The following is a 21,342-nucleotide window of genomic DNA, read 5'->3' on the forward strand; positions in this document are numbered from 1 at the left end:
TTTATAATAGAAGTTTTATCACAAATGCGTTGAGAAGACTCTGAGAACTCAAATAAAAAAGTGATCTTATTTGTGCTTTAAAAAGTTCACTCAGGCTGCTGTGTGGAGAAAGACCAGAAGATGACACGAAGGGGAGAAGGAAGCCAGTCCGGAGGCTGCAGCAGTCACCCAGGAAGGGCGACGGTGGCAGTCTCTCTCTGCAGAGGACCAGACAGCAAGTGTTTCCAGCCTTGCAGGCCATCGGTCTCTGCTGCAACTATTCCACCTGCCAGTGTCGCACAAGGTAGCCACAGACAGCATGGAAAGGAACAGGCATGACAGCGCTCCAATAAAACTTGAATCATTCTAGGAAACCCCTGTTTCTCCACTTACCGAGAGATGTTCCCGGCCAGCTTTGTCTGCATCTGTGGAAGGGATTTCATTACTTCTGTTTGTGGTGTCCCCAATGTCATTTGCTGCAGTCCCATAATCTTAAATTGGAGAAAGTGGAAACAGAGGAAACATGAAGTTGTCATTAGGCTGCCAGCAAACATGAGGCCACAGTAAGACCCAGACGAAGCAAGACAAATCACAGAGATTCCAAACCACTGACAGCCTGGCTGTGGAGGGACGGGGCCTGGCTGCCGAGTTAGACCCATTGTAGCACGGGGACTGCCCAAGGCCAAAATTTTATTCAACCCAGATCTTTACATCACTGTTTGGCTGGTCACATTCTAAACCTGGTTTAGGGATTTTTCTTTGCCCACAAGAATATATCTCTTTATTGATGGCATATTTAAAACAAATATGAAAGAGGATCAATTATCTGAGAGCCATAGATTTATAGACTTGGAAGAGTCCTTATAGGACCCTTTACTCCACATGGATCAGGATGGAAATCAATGACTGATTTTATTGTGCGTAGTTTTTATTAGTAATAACACATACAAAAGGTCACAGAAAATTCTTGGTAAATGTACTGCAGACAATGTTGTTTATGAATGTTTGTATATTAATTCTAAATAGGGCCAGTGCCTTCAGTTTCCATCCTTAACGAGCTACCTCATTAACCCAGTCCAGCTAAATAAGCTTCTCTAGGTAGAATCATCACGCTGGTCCTGGGGCACCAATTTAAATTATATTTTTATTAGCAGACTGTTCCTTTGAATGTGAATAAAAAGTAACAAAAAATCACCTGTTTTCTGTTTTATTTTCTGTTTGCTATTTTATGCTTAGTGCCCAAAATCGTATTCTCATCATTTTTATTTTGGATATCTTAAAAATGATTCCAAACACTAACAGATATCATTTATTTGTGTCTGTGGGTCAAAGACACAAAGTGGGATCGGAAGCCAACAGGAAGATGATATTTTCAAAGTCTTAAAGTTATTGGAAAGGAGTCCAAAACATAACTTAAAAATGTAAAATCAAGATTCAAACATATTTCTCTGTGACATAATATGAGATATTCTTTCTTTAAACCACTTTGGAACATATAAAAACAAAAGTACACAAGCTACATGCACAAAATCAACCAAATCACAGATTTCAAGAAATGTGGCTTAACATGCACAAGCAGGTAAAGACAGCATAGTTCCCCAGTTAACATCAGCTCAAGTTAAATATACACACACGTAATAAACATACAAATGTAGAACTGTTTTACAGAAAAACTAAAATGTCAATATGGACATATGAATATAAAACTAAAGAACAGACCATTTTATAGAACAAACATATAAATATAACATTTTAATCAATTGAACTTTTAATCATTCTTAAATTTCAAGCCAAGTGTTGAAGTGCAGTCTGCCAGTTCCCCAAACAGTGGCTTCCTGACCACAAAAGTGGTTTGGAAATCTGTTAAAGATGAGTTTTTACCTCTAGTTAAACATTCTTGGCATTCGATCAAAATAGCAAACTAGAGATGAGGTATTCAATCAAAAGCTAATATAGTGGACCTTTTGGTTTCTTCCCTTCCACATCCTCACAAGAACCCCATTTTATTCAAGGGCTTCAGCCTGTCCGCCTCTGGGGAAGCTGACCTACCCTCTGGGAGTGGGACTAGGTAGTCACGGGTCAATCCATGCCTTTTATCAGACACGAAGGCAAGAATGATCCGGGAGTCTTGCTGGGTCTTGAGTGGGGTATAGAAAGGGCTGCTGGAGGTCTCCGGGAAAGCTCTTTCTTCCGGGACACCTCCGGAAGCTTTCGCCTTTTTCGCATCCATGTGAATGGGAAAAGTGCCTCTGCCAGCATGATCTTGTAACATAAAGGGAACCGGCTTTCAGCAACGCTGGCGCCACAGCAGAGGAGCGTAAAGACGAAAGGAACACGGGTCCTCAAGGACACAGTTGAGCCAACCCGAGAGCAAGCCCCACCTCTGAAGCTCCTGTCTGTGAGCCAAAGTTCCTCGATGTACAAGAAACATAACTTTGAATTGGGTTCACCATCATAGCCAGAAACTGATACACCTCCCTTTTCTTGGTAGTCACGGCTTTTAAACAGACAATTTGTTCCTGATTATGAAAACAACATGTCTGCTACAGTGGAATGGATTTACTACTTCCAGGAACAGAGCATGAGACAGAAAGTGCTATTCACAGACTCTGCAAACATCAAGGGAAAACAACCATCAATACTGAATGATTTTTGAAATATTATTTTGGCCTATGGAATGCTTAACGTGTATATTTAACTGAGCTTAGAGGTGTTCTTCTACTTGATTTATTTCATTATACACAAACATTTTGAAAAATATAAAGTAAAGAAAATATGATAGCTACCTCCATAATCAACATAATTCAGGTTTGTACCTAAAAAAAGCAAAACACAGCAAAGGTTAATAAGTATGCATTTTGGAGTTAAAAAATTACTCACCTATCCCAACTAAAATAAGCTAAATATACATTGAAGACTTTAAAATCAAACAGACTGTTCTACAGGGCACGTAAATAAACCCTGAACTTCTTGGTTTGCTTCACGTTAACTCTGTTCTCCCCAGTCCTCCAACTTCCACCCCTTTGAAAATGAAAAGAGTAATGAGAAACCAAAAACTACTTTGGAAAAATTTCTGCAATCAATGAATTACGACCGTTTCTTTTTTTGCACTGCTTCTATTTCTTTTTTCGTACTGTTTCTATATTGGCCATCTTAATTGCTATTTTGGTATTCTTATTCCAGAGACAGATCACTTTTGCACCACTTTTGTTATTCTCTGATGGTTTAGGAGTTACTGTCAAACTATGTGTAGCACAGCCGTTTGCATTTATGAACATATTCTTAACCACCTTGCATAATGATATCTAAAGCACAACTTTGCTCTCTATACCTAGTCTTCAGGGAGGATTCTAAGGCTGAAAAAAATCCATTTTTTTGCCCTAACATAACACAGAAAAATAAATTGTACTTTTTCTATGGAAATCATTTACATACAAGAGGTTATAAATAAATGTTACATCAGAGAGAAAGTAAACCAACTTGATTTTTCTGGACGGCTCTGCAGTCAACAAGATAATCCGAATATTCTGCCCTAAGGTATTTCCATGAGACTTGCCAAAAACATTTTTAATATTTTTCAAAACTCAGCATCAACGAGAACTGGTGACAAAAACATTTGCTACTTATTCTCCAATCAGAGATAACTGGGTTTCTACATGCAAGTCTACTTGGAAATAAAAGTCAGTTTTGTTATAACATTTAAGTGATTGCAAAATGAATTCCTAGAGCTCCTGCCCATGCTCTCAGTCCTCACTTGCCATGTGAAGCGGTAAAACTTGTAAACCATAAAGCTTACTCAGTTTTCATTTCACTTCTGAACTCTTAGCAGAAAAAGGCCATTAAAATAAAGTAGAAAGAGCCAATTTTCTATCCATGTATTCCCCAGCAAATAATCAAGGTTAGTCTAAATGAAGAACCAAATAAAAGTGGCCCCAATGTTCAAATTAGAATTTTAACACATCTCAACTGGAAGAGCATCTATTTTAGCAGGGAGAACATTAAATAGACAGCTGTGCACTTCGATTCAGGGATGCCACATACAGCCGTGTGGTCCCTGCTGTGCACAACTCTAGGGGGCGCTTTTTATATTGCAGTCTATATGAACAGCACCAGCTGAAACTGTACAGTGCACATCTGTGCAGCCGCTCAAAGCCATTGATTGCAGTAAACTTCAATTGTACTTTGAGTTTTATTATCCCAAACACCATTTCAAAGTAGTTTTGAGTTACAGTATGTCAGAATGAATTGCCAGAATTATTTGTAGCTGGTATGATACCCTGAGAAGGAATCTGAAGTCTGCCCTGCAGTTTGAGGGCAATTCAGTGAATAAAGCAGCAGGAATTACCAGGGCAGCCCTCCTGCTGTCATCTGCAGCACATCCACCCATCCTCTGAAGTCCTTTCCCTTTGCAAAGGCCCTCGACCAGTGGCGTCCCTCTCACCGTGGGGCTTTACTGCCCCTGCTGAAGGAATGGTGCTGTTGTACAACCCCAACAGAGCAAGTCACTCTTTGAACGGCTCAGTAATCCATTATGTGAGAAGATCTCACTCTGCCCTCTTCCTGCTGGGCATTCTGAGCCTGCAAGGGTACACACCCGCCAGAGGCCACACCTCACTTCCAGACCTCGCTCCAAGCACCTGGCACCCAGAACTCCCTTCCTCTGTGCCCCAAACCCCACTTCCTAGGCCTGGCCAGCCTTTTCTCTAGATCTGTCAACCCAAGGGCAGCCACACCAGCAGCATGAGCACCCTCTGACCCAAGGAGGGCCGAGGACTGAGCTGGGACAGGTGGGCTGGGGGGTCCACATGCACACTTGTGAAGCCTGTCATTGTGGAGCTCGAGTCACCAGTCAGAGGCCGTGGCCTCTCTATATTCCTGCATGCAACCCAGAAGTCTGAGAATTCTAACTTAAAACCCAGCCTTCCAGGTCACTATAAACGTATTTGTCATGTAGGAAAATAGAACTTACTTTATCTCACAATTCATTAACTTGATTTATAATTTTTCAGTATTTGGATAGAAGTATGCAGACCCTACTTTGTACTAGGTGACCAATCACTCCAGATTGCCTGAGGATTCCTGAATCATACTGGGGCAATCCCAACCAGATCCTTTCAGTTTGCCCAGGACTGAGGACTTTCCCCCAAGGTGGGACTTCCGTTGCTTAAACTGGGAGGAGCCGGTCCGCGTTCCTTGTTCTTGTGCCCTCGTGGACCGTGAGAGGGAGTTTGCGGTCACCATTCACTTTTACACATACGATTCTGTACGAACGTAAAAAGACTGAGCTCCAGAGCCAGATTCATCTCAGCCACACATTTAAACAGCCTCAGTGAGTAGGAATGATGTAAGATTCAATCTGCCTCAGCGCAGTGGGGGGCACCCAAACAGGGCACCCACACAGCCTGGGAAGATCCAAGAACGCCAAATCAACCCCGTGTCGATGGTGTCAGTTGCAGAAAAATGGGATTTGAGATGGAATCAAAAATAAATAGGTTGGCCCATCATATAGAAAACATGTCATTTTCCAGACGTGTGATTCTTATCAGTGCATGCATTTCCTACCAAGTTCACCAGCAAAACCAAGAGGCTGCATCTAAACTTTCTGAAAAGCACTATTTTTTTTTACTTCATTTTCCCAGATGTAGCAGAAGTATCATTGCTTCACTTTCTCTGTAACAACCAACTTTAGTGTAAGATTACGAGTCTTGCAGAAAGACATTGTGGGAGGAGCCATAACAGGGGGTGTTCTCTTCCCTAAGCACACCGCGCTGTGTCTGATGAGGGGCTACCCACCACGATAAATAAAAAAACACAGCTCTCGGTGCACAGAAGTTCAGAAAGCCTGGCACATGGCAGAATGTACAGATCTAGAGTTTATGAGAAACAAGGGTCACATCACTCCAGCTGACCCCAGCTGACCCCAGCTCATCAGCAGCAGTTTTGCTGTTGCTTCTAGCAACTTCCCAGTCAAGAAGAAACTGCCACGATGTCTATTTGCACTCTAATATTGAAGCAATTATTAGCATCATTTTAAATGCAGACGCTGAAAAAAGTTACCTCTTTCTTTTTAGACTTCTGGCCATGACCCAGTTTTTAAAATATCCTGCCATTTTTAAGTCTGATTTCTAGCTGGTTCCTTTTGCTTAGTGTAACGCGTTCATCGCATACTGCCGCATACTGTTACGTGCCAAAGTGAGGAACCCCCACTAGAGATATTCAGGACTAAAGGTAAATGAGGGGAGACAAGCAGTGGCTGTGAGGGAAAGTACCCAATGGGAGAATGAATGGAGGATGAAGGAGCAGGGGCGGCATCTGCTGAGTCACGCCCTGCAACTGGGATTCCATGTGCTTCCTTGAACACCATCTCAGTAGCTCTCAAGTCAAGAACCTCAGATTCAGGCAGCAAGAGGTGGCATTAAGCCCTAGAGCTTCATGTTGGGACTCTGTGGAATAAAATATGGAAATGCAGGACTCCATTCCACCCCCGGCACTCCCCACAGGGGCAGACTGTTTACTCCCTGCATGGTTCGCTCAAGCATAAAAGCTATACGTCCTCCCACCGAAAGACGAGGGCCCAGTACCCACGTCTGCTCGTCTGACGGGCAGACTGTTTCCCGAAGAGTTTGCTGAGCGTCCTAAAGTGCCCCCCTCACTTTTACTTTGGTCTTGACCTAAGGGGTGATGGGAAGAGAAGTAACAGGTCCAGAGTGCAGCTCGGAGCCCCAGGTGAAAAGCACAGTAGCGACGGCACGACAGCCACGGACACGGCCAGCACGGAGTGCGGCGTGAGCAGGCGGGTCTGTACCTCCAGGAGACAAGGCCTCGGCACGCGGGCTTCCAAACACGAAAGAGAAAATCGCTTTTCTTCTCTCAACAGTCTGCCATCCTCTGTGTCCCATGCCAAATAACCGAAAGCAGGATCTTTCAGTTTCCATCTTCTATCTGTTATAGCTCGTGAGTAAATCTTATGTCTTTTTACCTGGAAGACTCTACAGTTAGAGGAAAAACACATTTGTAGGATAAAATATAAATTGTGGGAAGAGAGGGAGCCAGACAGCAGGGTTCATTTTCCATTCTGCTACCAAGATAAAAATAATGGTGGAGGCCAGGAACACACATCTGTTTCTCTGCTTTAAGCTTTTAGTCTCCCTCCAATAGCCTAAAGAAAAAACAAAAAAAAAAAGAAAAGAAAAAGATTTTTCTTTCAATTCTGTTTGCAGACTCTTTTAGTGTGATCTCGAAAACTATTTCATAGAATTCCATATGATAAAGCAAGAGCAAAAGATGTGTCCTCTTCCAATCAACTGTCCTTGCTTTGCCAGCAGTGTTTTCTGACTCGGTGGTCCCCATTGTGACTTTCAGGTCCTCGCCACCGCCTTTCCTGAACGGCCACCTGCGCTCAGGGCCCGGGAGCGCTGGCGATGGGCAGTCTGGGCGTCCTCCCTGGCTGAAGCACTCGTGTGCTGTGCGTGGGCACAGAGGGCCCTTCACTTTTCCTGTAACAAAGGAGTCTTCCACAGCACAGGAGAGCACGATAACATGGGCTCGGCAGCTTCTTGGGAGCTTCGGGTATGCATAAGTAATTAACATTAGCACTCTCGAGAGATAAGGAGCTATTTAAGTTTAGATCTTAATTACCATGACTCTGAGTCTATGGCCAAACCACACTCTTCTCAGTTATTTAAGACAGAAAAGCAGGTAGAGAATTCTTTCCTTTCACCCCCAGGACAGGAAATGGGTTCTGACAAATGGCCTAGGTAACAAGTATGACACAGCCGGGGACGCTGCGCAAGCTCTCGGTGGGTGCTGACACTCGGAGAAAGTTCTCTCCGTGCCTTCTTTGGCCTAAGGACACCGAATCTAAACCTGCCAGTGCGGGTCAACGCTCAGTGCTGCAGAGAGCTCCAGTGCATCCAGACGTCATGAATCTTTTGATAAAATGGCACAGAAGGAGAAGTTGAGGGGAAAACTCCTCCAATATTTATAGTTTGCTCCTGACGTGCATTTCGCATAGGAGACGACTGCTCCTGAATTAGGAAACACAAGTCACCAACTGCCACCGCCTGTGCGAGTGCGCATCCTTGAGCTGTGACGTTCTTCCTGCGTGAGTGGGCCACGGAGACCCGCCTATGCACTGCCTAAGGAGTGGGAGGCTCTAAGACGAGCGGTTTTGTCATCTGGTGCTCCGGCTAGGTTTGTTCTAAGCCTAAAGTATTAAGTCATTTGGATAATTATTTTGATAGGAGCATAGAGAATCTATTCTTAATCAACACGTACACATTTATAGAAATATGTAACCTTCAACATTCTTAGAACCTGTACTATCTGATCAGAAGACGCTGACAAAGGCTCCAGGCTTCTTCCTTACGACAAATTGTAAGCGACCTCTCTGCCATTAATTTCTGCTTCAAATTCTGCTATAAAAGGCACCCTCCCCACTTCTAATCTCCATTCGGTGCACTTTCCTGCTCATGAAGGGAGGGCTCTTCTGCACATAAGACTGAACTCCAATGACAGCCACAGAGTGGATCAATTTCGTCTTAGACAAGTCTTTATTTTTGGCCCATAAGCTAAATAGGATACATCAGAATCTTGGGAGAACCTCCGATAGCCCCACACTGTGCATGTGGTGCCTGCAACTGCTGTCTCTACTTTTTATCCACTCTTCCAAGCTTCAGAACTACATACTGAATTCATCCCACTTTTTGCCAAACCCAATTAGAGGGCATCAGTGTGCACCATCTATCCTGTATTTTTATCCTTACCATGTTTTGATTTCCTCAGGGAGAGGCAGTGAGCAATCCTGAGGGAAGCCTGAGGGGTTCTTCCAGAAGCTCGCCAGGATCTGCGGGGCAGCAGTGGACTGCCCTCACTGCCCCACGTGTGGTCCGTGCACCAGCGGCTTCAGCAGCATTGGGGAGCTGGTTAGAAATGCATTCCCTCACCCTTCTGCACATCCACTGAATCGTAATCTGATTTTAACAGGGTCCCCAGAAGTTTTGTATGCGCATTAAAGCTTGAGAAGTCCTGTTTACAGCTCACTGAGAATTCTTCCCAGAGTCAAAAGTTCCCAGTGGCATGAAGGATGACAATTTTTTCAATGAAATATAAAGCAATAGCGAGACACCCAAATGTTGGGGGTGAGGTACCTCTGGCCACAGCTGCAAAAGACATTATGGGTAAGGGCAGGAGATTGATTTTTTCCCAATGGCACAGACAATTTTTTCAATGAAATATAAAGCAATAGCGAGACACCCAAATGTTGGGGGTGAGGTACCTCCGGCCACAGCTGCAAAAGACATTATGGGTAAGGGCAGGAGATTGATTTTTTCCCAATGGCACACCTCTGGGCCCCATTCCAAACAATGACGGAGAAGGAAAAAGAGCTTGGGCACAGAAAGAGCTTACATTTAGCCACCCTTTCTAGGTACCAAACTTTGACTTAGTTTCCTCCTCGAAGGGCCACCTCTAGAAAGCTCACATAGTAAAACGGCAAGCCCAAGCTTCTGGACAAAGGAGAACAAAGCCAGTTCTGAGATCAAAGCTTTTCTGGGCAGAAAGTTTCTCCCTAATGGCTGCAGAGCACAAACACAAAGCGAGGTGAGAAATGTGCACCTTTTGTATTACACTCTCAGTGCCCACCTCGGAAGAGGATGACACTGGATTCACAAAGGAACTGGCTGACAAATGGACCCATGTCCTTTGAAAAGTCTGATCCACCTTGAGACTTTAAGAGGTCCCCGAGAGGAGAGAACAAGGTAAAACTTATGGAGAACTTTCTTTGGGAGAGTGTTTCCACGCCACCACCCCACCAGGGGCTTCCAGGGAACCAAGCTAAGAACTTAAACTGCATTCTCTGCAGGTGGAAGGCTCAGAGGACGAGGTCTGACTCCTGCCAAGAAGAAGAAAGCAACCTGGGGCTGCAGGATACAGGTGGCATGTGGTTCGACCTGCACACCTGTGGAACGGATGGAGGTGGCACTGGAGAAAGTCTGTGTGGGGAGTCTTAGATCCTGCCAACAGGGCCACCTGGAGGGGCAGCGGGAGCCTCACAACACAGAGCTCCTTCCTGGAGGAAGGAGTTGCTTTCACCAGCTGGAATGGAAATTCATTCACTCGTGTCACAGGAACTGCAGAGAGAGGACTCTCCAAGAACCCACAAAGGTGTCCAGGACAGAGATTCTGAGTATCAGTCCTGAACATTCCCAGGTCCCAAGAGTGCAAAGCTGTCAGCAAGCAAACTTCCCTGCCATGCCCCCCACCCACCCCTTCCACCTGAGCAGCAGAGGGGCTGAAACCTCAACAAACTCCAGACCCCCTACACCTCCCCCCAATACTACCAGCCTAAACTTGGAGAGGAGAGGAGATTGGCCACAAGGTCAAGTCCAGAGTTCTGATTTCTAACTCAGACCGGACACGCAATTTCTCGACTAAGATTCTGTCTGCAGCCTAAAATGACCAAAGTAGCAAACTTGTTACTCAATTACGAGCGGAGAAATCTTAGAGCTCAGCATCCTCCAGAGCAGCGAGGCTCACCCGTGGTTGCTCATTGGAATCCCTGGGGATCTTAAAAGNGTCCAGAGTTCTGATTTCTAACTCAGACCGGACACGCAATTTCTCGACTAAGATTCTGTCTGCAGCCTAAAATGACCAAAGTAGCAAACTTGTTACTCAATTACGAGCGGAGAAATCTTAGTGCTCAGCGTCCTCCAGAGCAGCGAGGCTCACCCGTGGTTGCTCATTGGAATCCCTGGGGATCTTAAAAGAAAAATGCCAAAACCCAAATCTCACCCAGGAGCCACTGAACCAGAACTGGTAAAGGTAAGCCTAGGAAAATGAAATAAAATAAAATAATTATGAAAGGTCTCCAGGTGATTCCAGCGGTGCAACAAGGGGTGGGAAGATACTGTTCTGGGAGCCAGGAAAGACTCCTCCTAGTGAATCGATTTTCAACAATGAAAAACAATAATAAAACTAGTTTGTCACTAGTTGTGCTTTTCAGTGTGCTAGAAAGATAAACACTACATACAGTTCTCTAGGTTTCATTTTGAAGCTAACGTTGCACTTTGTGCTTTAAACACAGTGTCTGGAGTCTGGGAAGGTCTTTTCTCCCTTTCTCAGTTACTGGCCGGTTTCCAGTGATTAGCAGATGGGGAAGCACCGGCATGAGGTCTGGGGTCCTGCTGACATCTCAAGATCTGATGACACCTGTCCTTCCCCATTAGCACCCTGGCTGGCTCCACGTCAGAGTCTGCATGGTCCCAGCACTCTCGAAAGACATTCTATGGGGACCTTGGTTTTCTGGCCTCTCTCTTCATCGCCTGCCCCATATCCTCACCCTGCGCTCGGCAGCCCCTTGGCCTGGCTGATGCTGGCACTAGGTCCGTCTGCCCCATCCTTCCTCCAAGCAGAGAGCACAGCGTCTGCTGCTCCGTCCAGGGCTTCCACACGGCGCTGCAGTGGAGGCAACAGGAACCGTCCTGATGCCCAACCAGTCACCTTCCAGGCTCACCAATTTTTTCAGGGACTTTTTGCTTATTTGCTTTTACTTAGGTTTTAATTTCTTTCAACACTCTTCACTCTCTGTCTTCAAAAATGAATTCCTAAGTAAAGTGGCCATCCCACTGGAATCTCAGGTCTAAGCTGAGTGGGGAATACACTCCAAGGACACCAGAGCTGCCGCGTCGAGTCTTCCAGCTCTGCATGGAAATGCAACCGGCCTCCTGGGATCCCAGGCTGCTGCTTTTTTGCAAGACAGGAAACTCGCAATGTAAAAAAAATAGGAGGAGATCTCACCGAAAGAACTGGGGAAAAAGTAGCTAAGACTTCTTGTCAAAAAGCTTTGTGAGCACTAAACTTTTTCATTAATTACTCTCTGATGACACTGGAAGGAATAGAAAACCAAACTTAGCCTGTTGTCCGTAAGTTGGAATGTACCTTTAGGACATCACAGAAATGACTTTTTTTTTTCTTTCTAGCAATTCCTTTATTTTTCTTTCTTTCTAAAGAGGAATAAGAAGGGAAAAGAAGCAAAGAAGCAATTCTACGGGAGGTCTATGGATCTCATAAATACCCACGGAGATTCTATCCCACAAGCCAAGGGAAGCCAGTCTGTAATTGGCCACACTGGTTTATGGCCCACTAGGGCCATTTATATACACTATCACCCTGGGCCAAGTCTCCTTCATTTCCACTTTTATTTATAACTCTTTGATAGCTGGTCCTTGAGTAAATACTTAAACGGGGGAAAAATCAGTCTTTTCTAAAAGCAGATATATAAAGATCTAATAAAAATGGATAAATGAGCAGGAAGAGAGAAAGAGAGGAGGGGAGAGACTATCTTTACAACATTTAGCTTAATGCTTATTTTTTATAAATAAATAATTATTTCTTTTAAAGGGAATATTTGAGAGACTCAGAGTTTTTCTTAATCCGGAAAACGATTCTTCCCTGTCACTAGCTAAAACTAACAGAAGTGACTGATAAAAATGAGCCACACGGATAAGAGCGGTTCAGCTTTACCAAATCTTAGCACCATATAGAAACGTTCAAAAGAAAATACATCAAAATTCTATCTAAAATAGAAGCGACTGCCTCGACGTTGACACACTGTGCAGATATCAAAGGACACACAGCACTTCTGATAGCTTTTAAACTTCAGAGCTTCACCCTGAATCAAGTTTCACCCCTACAGTTTCAAAAGGCCGTTGTTGGTGAAATTCAAATCAAGCCTGAGGTCTAGTTAATAGCAAGGCCCCAGTGTTAGTTTCTTAGTTGTAGCAAACACACAGCCGTAATGTAAGATGGAAACAATGGGAAAAACGGGGGACGCTGTACTATCTTTACAGCTTTTCTGTAAATCTAAAATTATTCACAAATAAGAAGTTTATGTAAGAACAAACAAAAAGTTATTGTCCCAAATCGGAGTCTCCGTATTTAACTACGAAGCTGTTACACCGTCAGACATGCAAGAATAAACACAGCAATCTAGGGATTTACCACAGCACACGCAGCCAAGCTGCTAAACTCTCAATTAAGAGGAAGATTTAATGGGAAAGACAACAAGGGACAGGGGTGTCTGGGCACTGCCTCCAAACATGGCTTGTTTTATGTGCTCCTGAAGGGCTGTTTGTAAATCAAACTTACGTAATCCAAGCCACCGTTTGAACACGCTAAGGAAGCTTGTGTATAGAAAAAGACGTCAGTAAATACAGTAGTTCCCCCTTATCCTTGGTTTCCACTGTCAACTACAGTCTGAAAACAGGTGAGTACAGTCTAAGATATTTTGAGAGGGAGAAAGAAAAAGAGACCAAAAAGTTATTTACCTAACTTTTATTACAGTATATCTTATGCTGTTCTGCTTTACTATCAGTCATTATAGTTGATCTCTTACTGTGCCCAGTTTGTCAACTGAACTTTATCATAGGTGAGTGTATATATAGGAGAAAACATAGTGCACAAAGGGTTCAGTTCTGCTGTGGTTTCAGGCACCCACTGGGGTCTTGGAAAGCACCTGATGGATGAGGGAGGCCTGCTGTACTGGTGAAGGGCACTTATTACGTAATGAGAGAACTGTGTTCTCACTTACTGCTTGGCAAAGGTGGCTTTGCAAGGGTCACATTTGTCCATGGTGTTGCCCTGTGAGCCACTGCCCAAGCAGAATGTACCCGCCTCACAGGCCTCCGTGTTTCTACCTGCCCTTCCCTCTGCCAAGTCATCTTTGTGTGACTTTGACTAACTCGGAGCTATTACAGTGAGGAATTCTGCTCACATACAGGCCCCAACATCCATCCACACACGGGCCTCAGCTGCCACAATGGCAGCAAGCATTTAGGCAGCAGGATTGGGCAGGTGAGAGCACTCCACTGAGGGGCAGCATCTGAACGGGCGAACGTGTGACAATTGTCCTGCAGTTACTGGAGCTCACACTGAAACTCTCCTGGTGGCCAGAGTGGACACCTGATGCTCGCCGTCCTTGCCCCAACCCAAACCACTGGTCGGACAGATACGACTATCACTCTTGTCCTGCAGTTACTGGAGCTCACACTGAAACTCTCCTGGTGGCCAGAGTGGACCCCTGATGCTCGCCGTCCTTGCCCCAACCCAAACCACTGGTCGGACAGATACGACTATCACTCCTAGAAAAACAACACTGGATCTGATAAAAGGATGATTCAACTCGGTCGTGCCGGTAAGCAAAACACTCCAGTATACTAGTGTCTCGTCCGTAGACGAGGATGCAGGATTGCATTCCAAATGGATACGGTGCAAGAAAATCAATCTTAAATATCTCATGAGCCAGCCAGACACAGCTCATCTGCTTGTGGTTTTGCATGAGTTTTGCCATTGCGGGTACAAAATCTCATTAAACACTTACAACAACAATAATAATAATAACCCTTTTCTCAAGACCTACTCAAGCGCACCAGTTAATAATCCTGTGAGCCAGCCAGACACAGCTCATCTGCTTGTGGTTTTGCATGAGTTTTGCCATTGCGGGTACAAAATCTCATTAAACACTTACGACAACAATAATAATAATAACCCTTTTCTCAAGACCTACTCAAGCGCACCAGTTAATAATCCTGCGTATCTCAGATTGGTGTTCCAAATTATTCATTTCCCCCATCACCTTCCTGGGAGCAGTAAAAGTCCCTGCCCCTTGACTTGGCTCTGGCCCTGGCCCTGTGACTTGCTTTGGCCAATGGCACAGTGTGGGACAGTGGGACAGTGTGCCAGCCCTGATCCCAGGCCTTGAGAATCCTTATATATTTCCAGTTGTCCTCTTATACTCTGCACTTGCCATAAAAATCACATCACCTTAGTAGCTGCTGCTTCTTCCCCCAGCACCCCGGAATAGATACGTGCAGAACAGAACTACTCCAGCCCACCTACAAACCCATGAGCAAGACCAAATGACAGTGTGTTAAGCCACTGGTTTGGGGTGGCTCATCAGGTACTCACCATCATCAATTCCAGGCCAGCCCATGAAGTGAGCAGAGATCTGTCTCTCATCCTTGCCATACTCGTTCTTGGCTATTAGAGTGTAGTCCCCGTTGTTCATGTGAGTGGGATTATCCAGCTGCAGGCAGCCGTGGTACTCCGTGTGATTGGTAACGTGTATTTTAGTGCAGATGTATTTGGACTCATTCAATATTGCCCCATTATAGAACCAATGAAGCGCTGGCTTGGGGTTGCCTCTCACAGTGAATGGAATGCACCAATGGTGGTCTGAGGTTGGAGATTCGAGAAATGTGATACTTGGTGCAACTAAATCGAAAAAGAGAGAGTTAATAGCATCAGAAAGCTCAGAATGCTCCCCATCTCCAGATTTCTGTGTCATTGGTAAGGGATTTTATTCAACAATTGTTGATTAAGAAAACACATGGCCAGCAACTCTGGAATCCATCAATATTCTGTATCATCATCAAGGTGGATCTAACTCCCTACAGAGAGCTTCAGAGAGACTCCTTTCTCTGCTCGACTTACGACCCAGGCATCAGTCATTTTTCAAATCTATCCAGTGTTAGTGAGAACTAGCTCCAAACAGATCCAAAAACCAAGAATTTTTCAATGGAAAGGGTTCATCTGAAGTCGGCTTTGGTTTCAAATATATGTACCTTATTATGCAGATTCATCACCAAAAAAAAGAGAGAGAGAGAAACTATTTTCATAGTACTTTTTTCCTAAATAATACAAATAACAGCAAAAGTGACTTTAGAAATTTTTCCTGACATCCTGATCTCACATAACTTTTCTAAAATAGATGAAACTGACCAATAAAATGTATGAAATGTATGTTGCTACTGACGCTGATTATTGAAAAGTATGATAAATTGATATTTTTCACTGATTGTCAATAGCAAATACTCTTTAAAGTGTCACACTTCATTATCATATGGTACAATTTTGCTAGGATTCTAATTGCCAATGTTTTGATCCTTTCAATGTCTGTGGTCCATCCAATCTAAGAACAGACTAGACATTATTTCAACTTTAAGCATAAAGTACTATCCTGATTGAAGGTATTTAAAATCCCTCATCACTGTTTATTTTAATGTATACTGACTTTGATAATTATAAAATCAAGGACTGGAAAAGACTCTTGAGATCTAATATCATCATTTTTTTATATGAAGAAACCAACGTCCAATGAGGTTAAGTGAGTTGGTCAAAGTTAGCGAGCAAGTAAGATCTGGAACAAGAATCCAGGCCTCCTGATCCAGTAGCTCTTTCCTCTCATACCCTGGCTTCTTGACTGGACACGTTAATCACACAAAGGGGGAAAATGTTTAAGGCATCACAGCCTGCGAACATACAAACACTCTGCATGCGGTCCCTGCAATGAATATCTCAGTTTTCAATATTGTCATTTATTCCTCCTACTCTTTATCTAAACTTTGATAAAGTCAGTACTTCAGATCGTGGTGACCACAGAGATACTAACCAAAACTAAGGAAAACCTCAAGTTCAAGTGTCCTTAATAGAAAGTAGATACTCTTCTCTGCACTCGGGTAAATCCTCCTGGAATATTACCCAAGAAGAAATAAAGCTCATAAAAGATCCTAATTCACTACCGTAATCTACAGAAAGATTTCCAGTTACCAGTGACACCAGTGAAGTTACTCACAACTGAGCACATGAAGTTGCTGAACTCTGCAAACGTGTATCATAACAGGGTCTCTCACTTTAAGAAATGCAATGTTACTAATTTAAATTTGCAAGGTTTAACTGTTTGCTTTACCAAATATTTCTCAGACTCCTCCTTAAAACAGTCTTTGGAAAATAAAAGGCTTTTAATATATGATCCCATCTTTTAAAATTCAATTTAAACATGATTTGGGGGATTCTATATCTGTTTGGGCAAAATAAGGTGTGTGCCTGTGTAGATCCACATACTTGGAGATATGCACTACAGTCCAGACATGACAAGGACGCAGTGGGGCAGGGGCCACACTTACCTTCCTCCCACCAGCCCAGATCCCCATGCCCAGGCCCACTTATTCCTTCCACCAAGCCCATATGAGCTGTTGATGCGGTGCTGAATGAGGGACATAAAGTTGGAAGTGGTTGCATATGTTTGGGGATCACATTGACTTCAGGCTCCTGGCTGGGTCAAAATGATGAGAAATTGTGAGTCCAGCACCCACAGGGCATAGTGACAGTACTGAGAGTGACAAAGGATCACTGTTGGTGATTTCAACTATTCATTCTAACAATCGCACACTGAATGGGTACTGTAATGAGTGCTAACCATATATCTACACCAGCTCTGGCCATGTGTCTACACGTGTGTAATTCGTACACACACTTACACACGTGCATGCTCATGTTTTTCTCATCCAAATCCTCATCCAAACAGAACAAAACCTCATTAATTTATACCAGGCCAGCTCAGAATTTGCAATGATGTGAAGTGTCCAAATGATTTTTACTGAGTGTACATTCCCACTGAAGGCCACAATGTGGAATTTTAAAATTTAAGTTCTATTATTTGTAATACTGGAAAACAATGCACTTACGCTTAACTAAGAAGCATGGATATCTTTTATCTTACTTTCAAAGTGTACAGAACTTAAAACAACAACAACAATAATAAAAGCTTTCTGCAGGTGATGATAATTTTCAATAATTTAAGTAGGACTCCTACCTTCTCACAAAAACTTGAGGTCAAACTAATGAGGTTTTATTGTATCAACAGTGCAATTAAGTGTTTGTGAACAGCTGGAAAAGACTTCAGGTAACATAACTTTAAATCATCACATTGCTTTTACAGAGGAAAAATTTTGGAAACTGGTTTATGAGAATTTAAGCTAAAACATTAACAAGAGGGAACAACCAGCTCAAAATATGTTCTACCAGAAAAAGACAGGAGAAGGCAAAAAAGGACAAGCTCAAGAGCAAAAAAGCAGCTTAAAGGAAAGACAATGCACGAGAAGGGATATTAAGCAGAAACAGAAAAAGTGGAAAAGGCTGATAACATTTCTTAATTAAGTATGCAAGGAACACCACATATACTTTTTTAACAAACTTAAGCAGCACCCAGAGTGCCCTGGCGACAAATGTTGTGTGTCCACGATCATTTGTTATTAAAAACACATGCCGATCTGATTACGTACAATGCACAGTGAGGTTGACAGAATCTTGATCTTCTCCTACAAGATTTTCTGCCACACAAGAGATTTGCTTTCCACTGTCATCAGATGAAATGTTAGTTATCCTTAAGAAGCCCTGTGTGTAGCTTGTTTCATTCTACAAATGAATTAACAGACAAAAATAATCTTTATTAGGATTGGTCCTAAAATGACTAGATTTGGGTCTTCTTCCCCTACCTAGAGAAAAATACATATAACAATAGAAAGCTTCCCTGCCTGAATTGGGTTCAGGCAAAGGAATAAATCAGAAGTTATTCTATTTCTCTAGGTTTCAATTGCTTCATGGGGGAGATTAACTAAGTCCTCGAGTTCCTACCTACCTACCTTCCTCCACGGGAAAAGACCACAGGGAGAGTCACTCGCTTTGTTCACGATGACACAAAGCACTCAGTAGGGACACAAAGACTCCAATCTACTGGGTGTACATAACTAAAATGCAAACCTGCATTAGTCTTTTTCAGTTAAGAGTAAATAGAAAGTAAATGTACATCAAGAACTTGTAAATTTCTAATGTGGCTCTATAAAATATGAAATGATCGTCACTAGGTTTAATATGCTCTCAAATTCTGGAATCCTCCCATTGTATCTCTATTAAGACAGAGCCAGACATAAGCCTTACCATATGTTTGGAAACCAGATTACCAACATCCCAGTACATATTGGGAACTGGGTCGCCTGCCACACTACAGGATAGCGTGATAGACTTTCCTTCCTCCACCGTGAGGTTAGGTGCGGCCAGATTTGCTGTTGGCAAACCTGTGGAACAAGAAAAGTAAATAGAGACACATAGAAATAGTTAAATGCAGTATCAAAATAACAGTAATAAACTGAAAATCAATCATTACTTGTATTTACTTTCTGGGAGTAATATATGTTGATCTGGAAAAGTGCCAAGTTGATAAGAATTGTAGGTTTAACGTAGACAAAAAAAATATGCTGCAACTAGATTTGAAAATAAATTATGCACCCATCTTTAAAAGCAGAGTAACCTTTCATTAAAACAAAACACACACTAGCATTTAGAACTGTCTTCCACCTCTTTTATTGGCCTACAGTTACTAATCTAATGTTTTGCTCGTAAAACACTGGGTTAGTATTAGGCGCTGTACTTGTGGACAGGCATTGTTTCTCCTCTATTTCCCCCACCTCCTTCCCTCCACTTTTTAAAAATATAATCCAAAACGCAAAAGGGTGAGATGCATCTATATTTTTTGCAAAAAAATCCATTTTTTTGCAGTAAGTGACTCATAAATCTAACCTGCTACCAGATCTAGAGTTTTAAAGAGTCAGACTATTGAAGAAAATGTAGTCACAAAGCATTTTTCAAAGACATGAAGTTTGAACTATCACTGTTAGAATGTTTCAAAGCTATGTAAATCATAGTTAAAGTATTGTAGGTAATATTGGTCATCCTATTTAAAATATAATGCAAATAGTTATATGGACGCTTTTTCCAATGAAATGTTCTTTTTATTTGAAAACCCCTGAGAATGTATTCCCCGGATGAAATTTTGAACCTTATAAACATTCTTTAGTATTTCAGCAGAGCATCATTTTTATACTTTTACATTGCAAAGGTAGGAGTTTTATAACTGACGTTGCTATCACTACATTAAACTATCACAGCTACTGAGTGTGTACACTGTTTTAAACCAAATGGGAATCACAGTATTTTTCACATGTAGACAGGTCTCAGAGGGTGTAACCATATGTCAGGTCCTGGCAGTCAAGCCCGTCCCTTTCTTGGTATCAGAAACTCTGCTTGAGACTGCATTCACCCCAACAGCTGTGTCCTCAGGAGTAGCCTGGAGGTCAGAAAAGGCAATTCGTCTTCAACAGCTGTTAAACTGCAATTAACCAACCCACCCAGCACCATGTTCACATTACTACATGCAAACCCCTCTCTGCGTAAAGATGCAGTCCTCACCCGCAAAGCCATTGTTCCTTATTACTGAAATCAGACTGGAACAAGATTTGCACAGTGTACAAGGGAACTTTAAAAAGTTCATGGAAAAACAGAATTGTATATGCATGTATTGATACAACAAACTGTGCCCCATAAATATGTACAATGAACAAAATAAATTAAAATTTAATTAAATTAAAATTTTTTTAATTCTTAAAACTTAAAAAAATTATATTTTACAATTTTACAGCTGTATTGCTATAAAAAAAAAAAAACAGAATCGAGAGATAATACAAATCTTTCCATGGACTTTTTTTGAAGCACCCTCGTATGTCCACAGCATTCCCACCATTAAAAGAGGACTGCCCAACAAGATCTGGCTTTCAGGGGCTCGTGAGACCCCTTCAGAACCTTCGCCACCCTCGTATGTCCACAGCATTCCCACCATTAGAAGAGGACTGCCCAACAAGATCTGGCTTTCAGGGGCTCGTGAGACCCCTTCAGAACCTTCGCTTTCCATAAGCATTCACTAGAAAGTATTGTTCCATCTTTCAAAGAATTTCAAAGAGTCCCCGAGTATTTAACAGTGATCGAGAGAGAGTGCAGTAAATAGGATGAGACCTAGACCCCAGACCTGGCTCGCATCGTCACTTAATATCGTGCTTCTGGTGTCGCTTCTGGGTTCTTCTGTTGTAGTATTATCTACTGACCTCCCACCACCGAAGATGAGAACAAGGCTCGGTTCCACACAGAATGCCAGCCCTCGCCACATGCCCACATCGCACGCCACATGCTCTGTGTCCTCACATCTTTCCTTCCATATGCTGTGAAGTTACACTGTCTAGATGATCATATAAAGCTTATCATAAGTCAGCCCTACTGACAGCTGAGCCATCTAATGTGTCATAGTTATCATATTTCATCAAATTTAAGACAATGTCAATTACGGGATGCAACACCGTCGTATGTACCACTAAGAAAGAAAAAGAAAAAAGAAGATGACAATTCAGCTATGACACGACACTCTCGCACCACTTAGAACTCCTGAGATTTGGACGTCGGACCTTCTGGATGGCCCTTCTAATTTCCTAATCCTCTCTCTACTATTTTCCATCTTTTTGTCTACTTTTTCTTTTTAAAAGGGAGATTTCTTCAGATTTACCTTTCAAACTTTCTTTTGAGGTTTTTCATTCCTATGTCATATGTTTAGTATTCAAGGCTCATTTTTTGTTCCTGAATGTTCTTTTTTTTTTTTTTTTTTTTTTTTTTTTTTTTTTTTTTTTTTTTTTTTTTTTTTTAAAA

General features: G+C 42.6%; 1 protein-coding gene across 5 annotated transcripts in view; it reads right to left on the reverse strand.

Annotated features, from left to right (window-relative positions):
• Window positions 1-21,342, reverse strand: part of NTRK2 (neurotrophic tyrosine kinase, receptor, type 2) — a 358,258-nt gene that overhangs the window by 280,616 nt on the left and 56,300 nt on the right. For all 5 annotated transcript variants that reach the window (XM_008575751.1, XM_008575752.1, XM_008575754.1 and 2 more), the window contains exons 6-10: window positions 18,754-18,890; window positions 18,099-18,231; window positions 14,944-15,249; window positions 2,766-2,795; window positions 373-470 (exon numbers count right to left, since the gene is read on the reverse strand). In XM_008575751.1, the coding sequence (XP_008573973.1) occupies window positions 373-470; window positions 2,766-2,795; window positions 14,944-15,249; window positions 18,099-18,231; window positions 18,754-18,890 (704 nt within the window). The remainder of the gene's footprint in view (window positions 1-372; window positions 471-2,765; window positions 2,796-14,943; window positions 15,250-18,098; window positions 18,232-18,753; window positions 18,891-21,342) is intronic.

The sequence above is a fragment of the Galeopterus variegatus genome, unplaced genomic scaffold (assembly GCF_000696425.1).
Source record: "Galeopterus variegatus unplaced genomic scaffold, G_variegatus-3.0.2 Scaffold1232, whole genome shotgun sequence".
Lineage (NCBI taxonomy): Eukaryota > Metazoa > Chordata > Mammalia > Dermoptera > Cynocephalidae > Galeopterus > Galeopterus variegatus.